Source organism: Chlorella variabilis (assembly GCF_000147415.1).
Source record: "Chlorella variabilis unplaced genomic scaffold CHLNCscaffold_7, whole genome shotgun sequence".
Classification (NCBI taxonomy): domain Eukaryota; kingdom Viridiplantae; phylum Chlorophyta; class Trebouxiophyceae; order Chlorellales; family Chlorellaceae; genus Chlorella; species Chlorella variabilis.
Genome location: NW_005435081.1, coordinates 1,182,794 through 1,195,123, shown reverse-complemented (window position 1 = coordinate 1,195,123; position 12,330 = coordinate 1,182,794). Strand labels below are relative to the sequence as shown.

General features: G+C 69.8%; 6 protein-coding genes across 6 annotated transcripts in view; 3 read left to right on the top strand and 3 right to left on the bottom strand.

Moving 5' to 3' along the window:
- Positions 1-2,329: 2,329 nt before the first annotated feature.
- Positions 2,330-4,278, top strand: CHLNCDRAFT_51615 (hypothetical protein; the record flags this gene model as incomplete). The annotated part of the gene is made up of 6 exons (XM_005848875.1): positions 2,330-2,597; positions 2,696-2,856; positions 3,030-3,120; positions 3,323-3,486; positions 3,611-3,851; positions 4,079-4,278. The coding sequence occupies 6 exons, from the start codon at positions 2,330-2,332 to the stop codon at positions 4,276-4,278; spliced, it is 1,125 nt and encodes a 374-aa protein (XP_005848937.1).
- A 202-nt stretch (positions 4,279-4,480) lies between these two features.
- On the bottom strand, positions 4,481-5,064 carry CHLNCDRAFT_144404 (hypothetical protein; the record flags this gene model as incomplete). The annotated part of the gene is made up of 3 exons (XM_005848666.1): positions 4,481-4,705; positions 4,887-4,994; positions 5,059-5,064. 3 exons carry the CDS (start codon positions 5,062-5,064, stop codon positions 4,481-4,483), a joined length of 339 nt encoding a protein of 112 aa, XP_005848728.1.
- A 75-nt stretch (positions 5,065-5,139) lies between these two features.
- CHLNCDRAFT_51614 (hypothetical protein) lies at positions 5,140-6,227 on the bottom strand (the record flags this gene model as incomplete). The annotated part of the gene is made up of 5 exons (XM_005848665.1): positions 5,140-5,233; positions 5,371-5,477; positions 5,636-5,862; positions 5,952-6,044; positions 6,143-6,227. The coding sequence occupies 5 exons, from the start codon at positions 6,225-6,227 to the stop codon at positions 5,140-5,142; spliced, it is 606 nt and encodes a 201-aa protein (XP_005848727.1).
- A 36-nt stretch (positions 6,228-6,263) lies between these two features.
- On the top strand, positions 6,264-9,927 carry CHLNCDRAFT_144402 (hypothetical protein; the record flags this gene model as incomplete). Its single annotated transcript, XM_005848874.1, has 12 exons — positions 6,264-6,408; positions 6,527-6,597; positions 6,784-7,210; positions 7,327-7,429; positions 7,606-7,763; positions 7,946-8,038; positions 8,229-8,299; positions 8,471-8,623; positions 8,833-8,926; positions 9,066-9,184; positions 9,357-9,446; positions 9,646-9,927. The coding sequence occupies 12 exons, from the start codon at positions 6,264-6,266 to the stop codon at positions 9,925-9,927; spliced, it is 1,806 nt and encodes a 601-aa protein (XP_005848936.1).
- Positions 9,928-10,806: 879 nt separating this feature from the next.
- CHLNCDRAFT_144401 (hypothetical protein) lies at positions 10,807-11,677 on the top strand (the record flags this gene model as incomplete). The annotated part of the gene is made up of 2 exons (XM_005848873.1): positions 10,807-11,299; positions 11,562-11,677. The coding sequence occupies 2 exons, from the start codon at positions 10,807-10,809 to the stop codon at positions 11,675-11,677; spliced, it is 609 nt and encodes a 202-aa protein (XP_005848935.1).
- A 541-nt stretch (positions 11,678-12,218) lies between these two features.
- Positions 12,219-12,330, bottom strand: part of CHLNCDRAFT_144400 (hypothetical protein) — a gene marked incomplete at both ends in the record, with an annotated part of 1,616 nt that continues 1,504 nt past the window's right edge. Inside the window, one exon of the mRNA XM_005848664.1 lies at positions 12,219-12,303. Within this exon, the coding sequence (XP_005848726.1) occupies positions 12,219-12,303 (85 nt within the window). The remainder of the gene's footprint in view (positions 12,304-12,330) is intronic.

The window sequence follows — 12,330 nt, the reverse complement described above, 5'->3', positions numbered from 1 at the left end:
CCGGTTGTTGCAGGCGGTGGACACGCTGGCGGTGGAGCTCAGGCAGCCGTTGCACGTGCTTTGCACATCTGCAAGGCGGTGCGGGGCACGGCGGGCGGCGCGGGTCAGCCGGTGCGGCGGGGCACGCAGGGAGGCCCCACGTCAGCCTGCCGGTGCAGCGGAAGGTACCGCAGAGCAGCACAGCATTAGCACAGCATTTTCCGTGAGGGCAAGTTTCAACACAAGGGCAGCAATGCGTGCGCAGCCACACCCCGGGGCCCTGCCATGTGTACCCGCTGGACGGTGCAGCGTCGGCAGCCACATGCGGCAGGCCGGCTAGCTGCTCACAGTAGAGGGAGTTTTGGATGGAAATCTTGTAGTTGGCGGGGCAGCTCACGGTGATGGTGCCGCCGTCTGTGGTAATGGGACTGGAGCTCATCGCCGCACAAGTCCAGTGGACGACGCCCAGCTTGACAACGAAAACGCACCTGCATGCATGCATGCATGCAACGCGTCGCGGCACGTGCGTGACGGCGGTATGCTGATGCATGGCAGCAGGCCGGCGCCGGTGCGGGATGGGAAGCGGGCCCAGCCCAGCCAGGCCAGCGAGGAGCGGGCCAGCCATCCTGGCAGCCAGCCACTCACGGGTCGTAGGTGCACATGTAGCTTGCGGCAGGGTTAAAGAATGGGTTGGCGGCGCCGCCGCCCCACAGGATGCCGCAGCTGCTCTTGCCGGTGCATGCGGTGCGGATGTTGGCCATGCCCGCAGCGTCGCAGGCGCAGGTGGCCGAGCCGGTGTACGAAGTCGCCTCGATCCTGACAAAGGTGCCAGGCGTGGGGCAGGAAAGGACTGTCATGGCGGCACCGTCGTTGCCCTTGCTGACGTTCCAGCTGGGGTCGATCTGCTGCAGCGCGCGGCCCCTGTGGGCGGCCGTGGCGTGCCTGACGGCGCGGTGACGGGCGCAGGCAGGCGCCGCCGCCAGGCACAGCAGCGCCAGGGCGAATGCCAGGGCCGAAGCCCGCATGGTGTGACCTGCGCGCAGTCAGCAGGATGTGCTGGGAGGGCGAGAATCAGGGGGGCGGGCCGCACGGGGTTCACGCGAGGACCCCCGTCCCGCTAGGACCTCGTCGCGGCCGGGCTCTGCACAGGGTGCGTACACACATACCACGCCCTCCTGCTATGCCCAGCTCACCCTGCGAGGCTGGGGAACCGCCAGGGGCCTGCGAGGACGGATGCAAGGCGGCTAGCGGGGGGAGCAGCTGCAAGCTGCAGGTATGCGCCTCCAAGCGTCCTCCGACTGATGCGGCGCCTCGGCGGCCGATCAGGCAGCAAGGCAGTGCTCCAGGGAGACCACCGTGCCGCGGGGGTAGGGCGGCGCTAGGGCAGGCCCTCCCTCGACAGGGTGTGAGATAGCCCGGAGTCCTCTGACTCCTGAATGACTCCTAAGTCGGCGGGCCGCGCGATTACGTTTTTATCTGCTCTTGCATCTCAGCTTCTCCTTCAATCGTACTGACAGGAACCGCAGCCTTGTGCTTTCACAGCGTTACCTGATTATGCAGGTCAGTCAGAAGGGATGGGATGCGATCGGACAGTGGATGCTGGGGCCCGGGGGAGGGTGGCTGTCGCCGCTGCCGCTACGCCCCCTGAGCCGCCAGGGGCCCGGCTCCAGCCCCTGGAAGCATCGGTCACAGCCCCTGGAACCATCTCCCTTGGACGTTTCCATGCCAACAACGCTGAAGTGTTGTATCTATCCTCCGATGCCCAGAGGCGTGGGCAGCAGGGAGCCACTCCTCTCATGCGAGCCACGCAGCGCACAACATGGGGCGGGAGAGGGAGGGAGGGAGGAGCCGGCGCAAGCTGCTTGCACCCAGCGGTGCACATTGGTTCAACTTGAGGCGCCTGGGGCAGCAGATGATGGCAATTAAGAGGGGGGCTGCCGTGCACGGCAGGTTGGTGCCTGGCAGCCCCATCCGCCATGCCGCAACCGCCATGCCGCAACCGCACCAACGGGGTTGCTGCCGCCCTGTTTAGGCTGTAAGGAGTGCCACGGACGTGGTATTGACGCGCCTTTACAGGGTGTGGACCCTTTGCGACCATGGTGGTGGGCGGCGGCATATCCCCCCCGCCTACCAGACGGATGCGCTGTGACCACAGCACGGGCTTCGCCAGCCGGCACCGCGTAAATCCGGGCACTCTGGCATTCTTCACGCCTCGCCCGTCCTTCACACCAAAGCAGCTGCCCAATTCACTGTGGTGGCTCCGCACGGCTGTGCACCCCTTGCCATCTGCATCACGGAGGCCTCCGCTCAAACGACAACCAAGACAGCCCTTGGCTAAGCGTGCCGACGAATGGCGCTACACCAGCGGACATCCGCAGCGGCCCTGCTAGCCGCCTGCCTCGCCGCCGCCGCCGCCGCTGCGCCTGTCGGTGACGGGGCGGTGAATGCCTACGGCCAGCCCCTGCTCACCCCCAGCACATTCACCATGCGAGGCAGACAAGTCTTTTACGAGATACCAGCAGCCCCAATCTTGGGTGTCCTAGCCATGATGCACGGCTGCGCCCATGATGCATCCGACTTTTGGCCCCGCGACGCTTCAGCCTGCCCAGAGTGCGATGGTGCGCTGGCAGGCAGTGGTGGCCACTCCGCACAGCTGCCTGAGACTGCTGCTGCCAGACTGAGCAACAAGAATCAGCCAGTGCCTGCCTGCCTGCAGGCCTGCCAGAGGAGGTGGCGCACACCAAGCAGGCGCTCGCCCGCGGCTATGCCGCCATTGCCGTGGACGCCTCTGACGCCACCCGCTGCTTCGGCTGGCATGCGGACGGCGAGGACGTGGCGGCGATACTGCAGCACTGGATCAAGCAGAACAACTTTACGGTGCGCCAAAAAACTGAGGCGGCTGAAGCGGGCGGTGGGTGCACCGCTGGGGGGCGGCTGGGCTGCAGCCGGGGGCTGCGCTGCCGGGCGCCGGCCTCACTATGACTAGTCCTAGTACTAGCACCTTGGCAGCGTCCAATGCCCCACCGCGGCCTGGGCCCCTCTGTGTGCAGGCCAAGCCCCTGTATCTGGTGGGCGTCTCAGCGGGCGCCTCCCTGGTGCTCAAGCTGCCCAGGCTGCTGCGGGTGCACGGCGTCATCTCAGGTGCGCGTCCGGCGCGGCGGCGGCTGGCCCCTGGGCAGGAGCCGGCTGGTGGTTGTCACGCCCCACAAAGCGCCAGCGCCTGCATGCAGCTCCGTGGCTAAAGCTGCCACGCCCGCCCGCCCGCCCCGGCCCAGCCCACGCCGAGGCTGAGCCCGCCGCCGCTGCCGCCACGCCGGCCGTGCCTTGCCCGACTGACGTGCAGAGGTGCTGGGCGTGCAGCTGGATGCGTGGGGGATGGAGGAGCTGGGCGCCGCCTTCCCGCCCACCGCCTACGTCAGCATGCCGCGGGATGCGCGCACCGCCGCGCGCATCGCGGACAACCAGCTGCTGCTGCGCCGCTACGGCGTGCCCACCGATGTGCTGCTGGTGAGGGGTTGCAGTCATCGCTTTTGGCGGGGTGTTGGGGCTGCAGCACATGCTCAGCTGCATGCTTCGACCCCGCCTCCGCAACCACCCGCCGCCCTTTCCCCGCCACTGCCGCCCCTGCCAGGTGCAACCCCAGCCCTTCACCTCAGACTTTCTTTCCAACCGCTCCGCCCTCTTCTCACCTGAGCTGGCCGCCAAGGTGGTGGCGGCGCTGCGCGCCACCGGGCTGTTGGACGGGGCGGGCGTACTGCTGCAGGACCCGAGGTACACCGCGCTGCCGTGGCGCGCCCGCGTGGCGGCGGCGGTGCCCGAGCTGGCGGCTGGCGCTGGGGACTCGCTCGTGGCGGACGCCTCGCACGTGGGAGGTGAGCAGGTGGCTCGGCATGCACGCCTGTCCTCGCGACGGCCCTGAAGGCGCAGGGCAGGGAGCAGCGCTGGTTTGGAAAGCGCATGCACCATGATCCGCCCGGCAATCCCGCCACGAGGCGCACCCCAATGAGAGTGTGCTCTCTCTGGCGCCCGCCACGCGCCAACTTCCTACCAATACAAACAACGACTGGTCGCCACCCGTACCTCCCTCCCTGCCTTGCAGAGGAGCTGAACCGCGCGTACGCGATGCACGAGATTGTGGGGGACCACCTGACCGCCTGCCTGGCGTGGCTGGAGGCGCGCGGCACGCTGCCGCTGGCCGGCCTGGCGCAGCAGTTTGCGGCGGCGAGGCTGCCGGGCCCCAGGCTGCGAGACCTGTCGCCGCGGCGGCTGGGCATGCTGCCCATGCGGCGGCGGCGGTGATGGCGGGCGCTGCACGCTGGGGCAGTGGCAGGGCAGCCAAGGCCTCCCACTGGCAGCCGCCTGTGTGGGCTGAAGTCCATTGAATGCCTCAAAGACAAGCTTGATGCCTGAAACCGACTGATGTGTGTCAGGCCTCAGGCCAGAGCAGGCTCAGAGCGGATGGAGCAGGCAGCGCTGGGGCCGCCGCCATCTCCTGGCAGGCTCAGCCGCCGCCGCCGCCGCTGCCGCCGCTGCCGCCCGCCGCGCGGGCCAGCACCCAGCTGACCACCTGCGCCGTTGCCGCGGCCCGTATGGCCGGCACATCCTGCAGCAGCTGGTGCTGCGCGCCCTCCACCACCCGCACCGTCTTGTCGGCGCTGGCGGCGCGCCGCCCCAGCTCCAGGCTGTTGGCCGGGTCGGAGCGTGAGTCCAGCTCGCCGTGCAGCACCTGCACTCAACGCGCATGGCATGCCGCACAAGAGCCAGCACAGCAGCAAGGCTGTGAGAGACTGCGAGAGGCGGGGGCCCAAGCCACTCCAGCGAGCGCGCCTGACGTTGTGGCGCCAACAGGAGCAGCAGGCACAGCAGGCCAGGGGTGCGAGCCGGGCGTGGGAGGCGCGGTGGCGCACCAGGAGCGGCAGGTGCAGCCCCTCCAGCCCTGCTGCCACGGCGTCGCAGGCAGCCAACACCTCCGCGGACAAGCCGATGCGTGGGCGGTCGAACACGACCAGAGGGTCCTGCAGGGGCGGCAGGCGCGCGGGGCAAAGGAGCGGGCAAAACAAAAGCATTGATTACAAACACAAGCATCGATTACTTTCAGGCTGCGGCAGGACAGTACGGTGTGCTGGCTGGGAGCAGAGGGATCTCCGTCCTCGTGGGGAGCTAGCCACCCGCCTGCTTGGCCCGGGCCGCAAACTCTTGGTCGCCAAAGGCGCGCTCAAAGCCCTGGCGGATGCTGTCGTCTGGCACCGGCAGGCTGTGTGCAGGCAGGGGCGGGGGCAGGGGAAGGGGAGGGGTGGGCAGGTGGCTGCCTAGCTTCTTAAACAGACAAAGAAGCCAAGTGAGCATGCCTCCCGCCGTGCCAGCCAGAAAGCAGCGGCGGCGGGGGCTCACGTGGGGAAGAGTCGCGCCAGCAGGCGCAGCACCCACACCACGGGGGCCGGCGGCAGCACCGCCGCCGACACGCGCACCACGGGGCCCAGCAGCACCAGGCCCGCCAGCTGCGGGCGTGAAGGGTGGGGGGTGGGAGCGGCCCGGCTGCGGGTCAGGTCAGGCTTGGGTGAAAGCCGAGGGCAAGCGGGGGCACTGGGCTCTACCAGCCTGCAACCGTGGAATAGGGCCTCCCGCCCTCCCTCCCGTGCAGGCCTGCGCCGCCCACCTGCCGCTGCAGGTCGGGCTGGAGCTGCAGCAGGCGCAGCACAATGGTGCCGTCCATCGACTCCCCCGCCAGGAAGGCGGGCACTGCAGGGCGCCGCCGCCGCGCCCAGTCCAGCACCTGCGCCGCATCGGCGCACAAGTCTGCCATGCGGCGGGCATAGCCGCGCATGCCGCCCAGCGCCTCGCTACGGCCGTGGCCCTGCAGATCAAAGGCCACCACCTCGATGCCTGCAAGGGGTGGGGGCGGGCCAGAGAAGCATTTACAAAGAGGGCGCCGCTGCCGCCGTCGGCGGCAGTGGGGCGGGACGAGGGCGCACCTTGCTGGGCAGCTTGCGAGGCCAGCTCGCTGAAGTAAACACTGTGCCAGGAGAATCCGTGCACAACCACGAGCACCGCCTGGAGCTGCGTGCCTGCGGGGAAGGGGCAGTGTCGGAGGCTCGTGGCATCAGCGAGCTCTCGGGCTTGCGGTCAACATCTGCGCTGCGTCAAAATCTGAGAGCCAAGTTACCTTCACGGGGCTCCCACACCCTCACGAACAACCTCAGCCCGCGGCCATTCTCCAGCCATTCGAAGCCCGTGGCCGTGTCTTCCATTGCGGCAGCCATGGGTGGAGTGCAGGACAGAGAAGGATGAGTGACCCCAGGACAGCGCTCAAGGTCAGCGCCAACAGCGGGAGGCGGGACCGGCATCCCTCCTCACAATGCAACCCCGGCAATCTCATCGCCCCTGGCATGCCAAAGGTTCCACCGGACCTGCAGGAAGTGCTCTCAAACAGTAAGGGTGCTTGGACAACTGACTTGACGCCACTGCGACACGCTTGCCAGCTGGCCGGGCGCCGGCGCCATGCTGGGCATGCTAGGTGCCGAGCGCACCCTTCCCTGTTCCCTTGCAGGAAGCAGCAAACGATCTGTTTCTTCTGTAGCAGTAGCTCAGAGCCGAACGGCGGGCGCCGCAGAGGAGCAGGTGCGATGTGGAAACGAGATGTCGCCAGGGCCCCTCCATTGGGCGCGGTGGCCATGTTGCAACGCTTTTACCGAGCTTATGACGCCAAATATCACCGTCCAAGGCGTCGGATCGCCCCAGCAACCCCCAGCTACCCAGACAGTTGCGCCCTCAATCCAACGCAATCTCGTCCCCCGCTGCCCGCAGGAGGCTGTGGCAGGCGTGCAGGGAGCATTTACAACCTCTTCGGGCCGCCGCACAGCCGCGACGGCAGAGAAGAGCACCCCCGACTGGCGGCGGGCGGCGACGCCCCGGCAGCGTGGGACGAGCAGCAGCAGCAGCAGCATGCTGCCGCGGCAACAGCACCGGGCGGCCTGGAGCGCTGCCCTGGCCGTGGTGGCGTGCTTGGGCCTTGCGGCGGCGCCCCTGGCAGCTCACGCGGCCGTCAAGCTTGGTGGCGACACAGACATGGAGGGCAGCAGCCTGCTCACGCCCACCCGAGGCGAGGTCATGGGGCGGACGTTCTACTTTGAGATCCCTCACAACCCTGTTGGCGTGCTCTTCATGGCCCACGGCTGCGTGCACGACGCCGCCGACTTCTGGCCACCCAGCAAGGCCTGCCCCGAGTGCTCAGGTGGGGACTTGGCCCGGCACCCCCGAGCGCCGCCCTCACGCCGCTGACACTAACCGCCGCCGCTGCGAGTATGCGCCTGGCTGAGCGCAGTGGGCTGCCTGCCTGCCTGCCTGCAGGCCTGCCCGAGGAGGTGTCTCACACCAAGCAGGCGCTGGCGCGGGGCTACGCCGTGCTGGCTGTTGACTCCAAGGATCGGGACCCCATGAGCCGCTGCTACTCGTGAGACTGGCAGCCGCCGCCGCCGGCACGCAGCCGCAGCAACTGCGCGGCCGTGTGCTGATGTGTGCTGCTCATGGTTGCGTGACCGGGGCCCAGGGTCCAGGCCGCTGGCCTTTGGGCGCACATGGGGCCGCTGGTATCTCATCATGTGATCCCCACGGTACCGCCGCCTGCAGGTATGGGGAGGACAAGTGGGGAGTCAAGTATGTGCTGGAGAACTGGATGAGGCAGTACAGCCTCCAGGCGCTGCCCGTCTTTGGGCTGGGCATCTCCGCTGGCGCCTCCTTTGTGCTGCGCCTGCCCAAGCTCACCCGCGTCAACGGAATCATCTCGGGTGCGGCGCCGCCCTGCCTCAAGCCGCCCCGCCCGCCGCCCGCGGTGGCCCGCCGCTGCCGGCGCGCGCCATGCAGCACAGGCTTGGTGCGGGCTGAGCTGGGCGCCGTTTTGCTGCGGCCCGGATGCGGCCTGACCGTTTTGCTGCGGCCTGGCGTTGGCTGGGGCCTGCCCTGGCTGCAGAGGTGCTGGGCGCCACCTACGAGACCTTCCCTGTGGACAACCTGGGGGCCACCTACCCGCCCACCATTTTCATCGACATGCAGAGAGACCGCAGTGAGCCCGCTGCCGCTGGCTGTGGGGCAGCTGCTCGAGCTGGCTGGGCAGCTGGCTGGGCAGGCTGGGCCTGGCGTGGGCACCTGCGAGTGGCCCTCTGCCGACTGGCCGCACCCCAGCGTGCAGTGCATCTGTGTGAGGCCAAACGCCAGGCTGAGGCGTTGCCTGCTGCTGTGCCCATCCCTTGCAGCAATGACAGCCCGCATCGCGCAGAGCATGCAGAAGCTCATGGAGAACAGCGTGCCCACCGCCAAGATTGCGGTAGGTGGCGCCCTCCCCCTCCTCTGCACCAAAAGGCCTGCCGGCTGCACGCTCACAGCTGCCTGCCGCTTCCCAGCCTCTCTGCCGGGAACGCGCGGCACGATGGCCTGCCCGGTGTGGCTGATGGCTCGGCGCGCTGTGCCTGCTGTGCCTGCTGCGCCTGCTGTGCAGGTGGACCCCCGCCCCGTCACCCGCTCCTTCTTTTCCGACCGCTCTGAGTTCATCTCGCCCGAGCTGTCCCGCCGGATCGTGAGCGGGCTGCACCAGATCGGCATGATCGACGACGCGGGCATGGTGACCTCCGACCCGCGGTACACCACGCAGGTACGGCCGGCGCCAGCTGGCGCCAGCTGGCGGCGCCCCCGCCCCGTGCACGCGCTTGCTCCTCTCTCCCTGTCTTCCGCCCCATCGGGGCTCTCAGCACGCTATAGCCGTGCGGGGGTCCTGCGGTATGTGTGCGCATGCACGACACCTGCCACACAATGCGGGTGGATGCGTGCCTGCCTCTCAGAAGCTGTCAACCTGTGGTGCAGCCGTGGCGGGACCAGCTGGCGGAGGTGTTGCCTGAGCTGGAGCCTGACACCGGCGAGACCGCGGGCCCCGCCTCCGACTGGGCCCTGATCAGCGGTGAGCGCCCAGGGCCGCCACCCCCCGCGCCTGGCGCTGCTCGGCGGCTGCCTGCACACACCTGTGCTGCGTGAGCGCCGGCTGACGCGTGCCTGCCCTCCTTCCTGGCCCATGCGACCTGGCCTGCGCGCCTCCACAGAGCAAATGAACCTGGCCTGGGCCACCCACGAGATTGTGGGGGACCACTTGGCCGCCAGCCTGGCGTGGCTGGAGTCGGAAGGCACCGCCGCCATCGACCAGCTCGAGCGGGAGCTGCAGGTGCCTGCCTGGCGCCGCCCGGCGCCGGTCCCTGGCCCTGCGTGGGACGAGGCTGCCGGCGATGGCTGCGCAAGCTGTGTAGCAAGTGCCACCTTTGTGTGTGTGTGTGTGTGTGTGTGTTGCCCCCAGTCATTCATGCCGCCCCTGGTGTGCGTGCTGCGGCGCCGCGCAGATCAAGCGGCAGACCGCCACGCTGTCGGCCGACCGGCAGCAGCAGCCGGAGATGCAGGACGACGAGGCGCTCAAGGAGGCGGCCAAGCAGGTGGGGGAGGGGGGGCGGCGCTCGCCCCGGCGCACTGTGCTGCTCCCCTGATGTCTGTGCCCTTGCCCAGTGGCAGGACCGCCACCTGCTGGTGGCAGCGCCTGGCTCCCGGGAGGGCTGCCTGCTGGTGGTATTGCTCGTTGACCAACGAGTCCTGAGCTGTACACCCTGCCCGGCCCTGGGTCTGGCCTGGCTGCAGGTGGCGGAGCAGCTGGCGACGACCACCGGGGAGCGGGACAACTGGGGTGACCTGTATGCCGCGTACGTGGCGTGGCTCAAGGCCAACCCCACCGCCGCCATCACCTTCCCCGCCTGGCGCGCCGCGTACGCGCCGGGGCGCATGGGCTACAAGGACGCGGCGCACGCTGCGGAGGAGCGGGCGGCGGCGCGCGCGGCGGCGGCGGCGGCAGGCGCGCGTGGCGAGGCGCTGCCGGGGGCGCGTGAGGCGCTCGGGGTGGCGCCGCAGCACACCTCCCTGTGAGGCGGCTGCTGGGAAGCAGGAGACGGCCCCCTCCGCGCCGCGTGCACTCCGTACCTGGCGTGCACCCAGTTTTGCTTTGTATGACTGCACTGCTGTACTCTTCCCTCGGTGGCGACCACCGCTGCCGCCCTCGCCGGCTGCCGCCAGCCGCTGGGGCGGCACCCACCACCCTGCCCGCCCCGCTTGCCCTGCACCGCCGCGCCTCTGCCATCTGAATCCCCCATACATGCTGTGATGGCACATCCTGATGTGACCCGAATGTAACCGGTGACTCTCAGTCAGTGGGCCAGCTGGCCTGCAGGCTCGGCTCCCGCCGGTTCCGCCTCCGCTCCGGCGGGACCTCCAGAACCAGGTCGTCTGGCAGGGGATGGGCCCCACCAACGGAATACCCACCTCAGTCATCCTCTCAAAGCTCCCTTGCCGCTGCAAGGTCCGCAATTGGGGGGCGCAGACGTCCGGAATCCTACTGCCCCAACACCCACAGACGTCTGGCAGACCTGCCCTGACCTCAACCGCGTTGTTCCTCGGTCCCCCCTGCTTTCGCATTTGATCTGACGATCGACGTGCCTCTCCTGCAGGCTAGCAGGCTTCCTTGAAGGTGGGAGCGACTGGCATGTGGGCGGGGGGGGACGGGGGCGGGGGCGAGGTTGTGCTATGTGCCCTGGGCGCCCCGCTACCTGCGACCAATCAATGCAGCAGCCTGTTGCCTGCGGGGCAGGCGTCACTGGCGGGTGCGCCTTTGTGCGCCAGGTTTCAACTCTGTCCGCCTTCGCTGCCTGCTGCAGCCCCGCCACGGCTCCCAAGCGCCCCTCTCCGCGATCCTGGCTGGTCACCGTGCGTGCCAAGCCGGATTGCCGACTTGCCAGGCCGTAGCCAGGCATGCCGCCGCCCGCGCGCCGCCGCGGCGGCGCCGCCACCGCCGCCCTGCTCCTTCTCGGCCTGCTGCTGCTGTCCGCCGGGCCGCGCCTGGCGGCGGCCAACCACGAGGAGGACGAGAGCCCCAGCCCTAGCCCCAGCCCCAGCCCAGAAGCCTCCGACGGTGGCGACGGCGACGACGCGCCCCCTCCCGCACCTCCATCAACCCCAGACGACGGCGACTTGGTGGATTCGGATGTCGACCTGGGAGACACCAACTCCACCCTGACCACCGCCAGCGACGAGGACGGCGGCGACGGCGACGGCACCCCCCCCGCGTACAGCGACAATGCGGAGGGCACGCCGCTGCTGACGCCCAGCACGGCGACCGTGGAGGGGCGGGAGGTGTATTACGAGGTGCCGCAGGACGCCAAGGGCCTGCTCGTCTTCTTCCACGGCTGCTACCACAACGCGTACGACTTCTGGCCCGAGCAGGAGGCCTGCCCCGAGTGCCGAGGTGAGGCGGCGGCCGGGTGGTTGTGTGGCTGCGCGGGCGAGGGAGGGGTGTGCGTGGGCCGGCGGGTGGCGGGGCGGCCCGCGGGGCAGCAGGCAGGCAGCGGCGGGCGGGGCAGCGGGGCAGGCCGCGGGCGGGCGGCTGCATGCCTGCCGGCCGCGGGCAGGTGCGCGGCCAGGTGTCCAGCCAGGTGCGGCTGCCGCGGAGCGCCGCCCACCTCCCCGCGGCCTCCACTGCCCCGCTCGCCTCCACGCCCCGCCCGCAGGCCTGCCCGAGGAGGTATCCCACACCAAGCAGGCGCTGGCCATGGGCTATGCCTTCGCCGCCATCAACTCGTTGGACCGGCGGGAGAAGGGCAAAGACATCAAGTGCTTCTCGTGAGCAGCCGCGCCGCCGCCGCCGCCGCCGCAGCTGCAGCAGCAGCGCGTGCTTCCGCTTGCATGCCGCTTTTGCGCCCCCCCCCCCCGCTGCGCTGGGGCTGGTGCGCCGCCGCCGGCCGCTGCCCGGGCCGGCGCCGGCTGTGTTGGGGGCTGGGGCTGGGGCAGGGTTAGGAGCGGGGGCTCCCCCAGGCATGGCTGCCCCTGCCCTGCATGCATGCATGCTGCTGCCGCCGGCTCCCCACTTCCAATCTCTCAGCCTCCCGCTGGCCCCCCTCCGGGAGCGTTCCCGCCAGCAGCCGCGGGCGCCGGCGCGCGCGGTTTCGCTGCCGGCCCCGCCGCCGCCGCCGCCGCTGGGGCGTCGTCCTCGTCCGTGTGTCCATGTTGCGCGTGCTGTGCGTGCTGCGTGCGCTGCGTGTGCTGCGCAGGTGGCTGGAGGACAGAGACACCGCCATCGAGGCGCTGCGCAAGCTGCCAGATGAGCTGGGCCTGGATGAGGTGGGCATGCATGGAGTGCTGCTGGGGGGGGAGGGGTGGGCGGGCGCTCACGCGTGCAGGTGTGGCGCGCCGCGTGCGGGCCGGCGCCGCGTGCGCGGCCACGGCTGCAGGCCGCCCGGCAGGGCGGCGCCCCTCGGCGCGGCCAGCCAGCCGCCCATC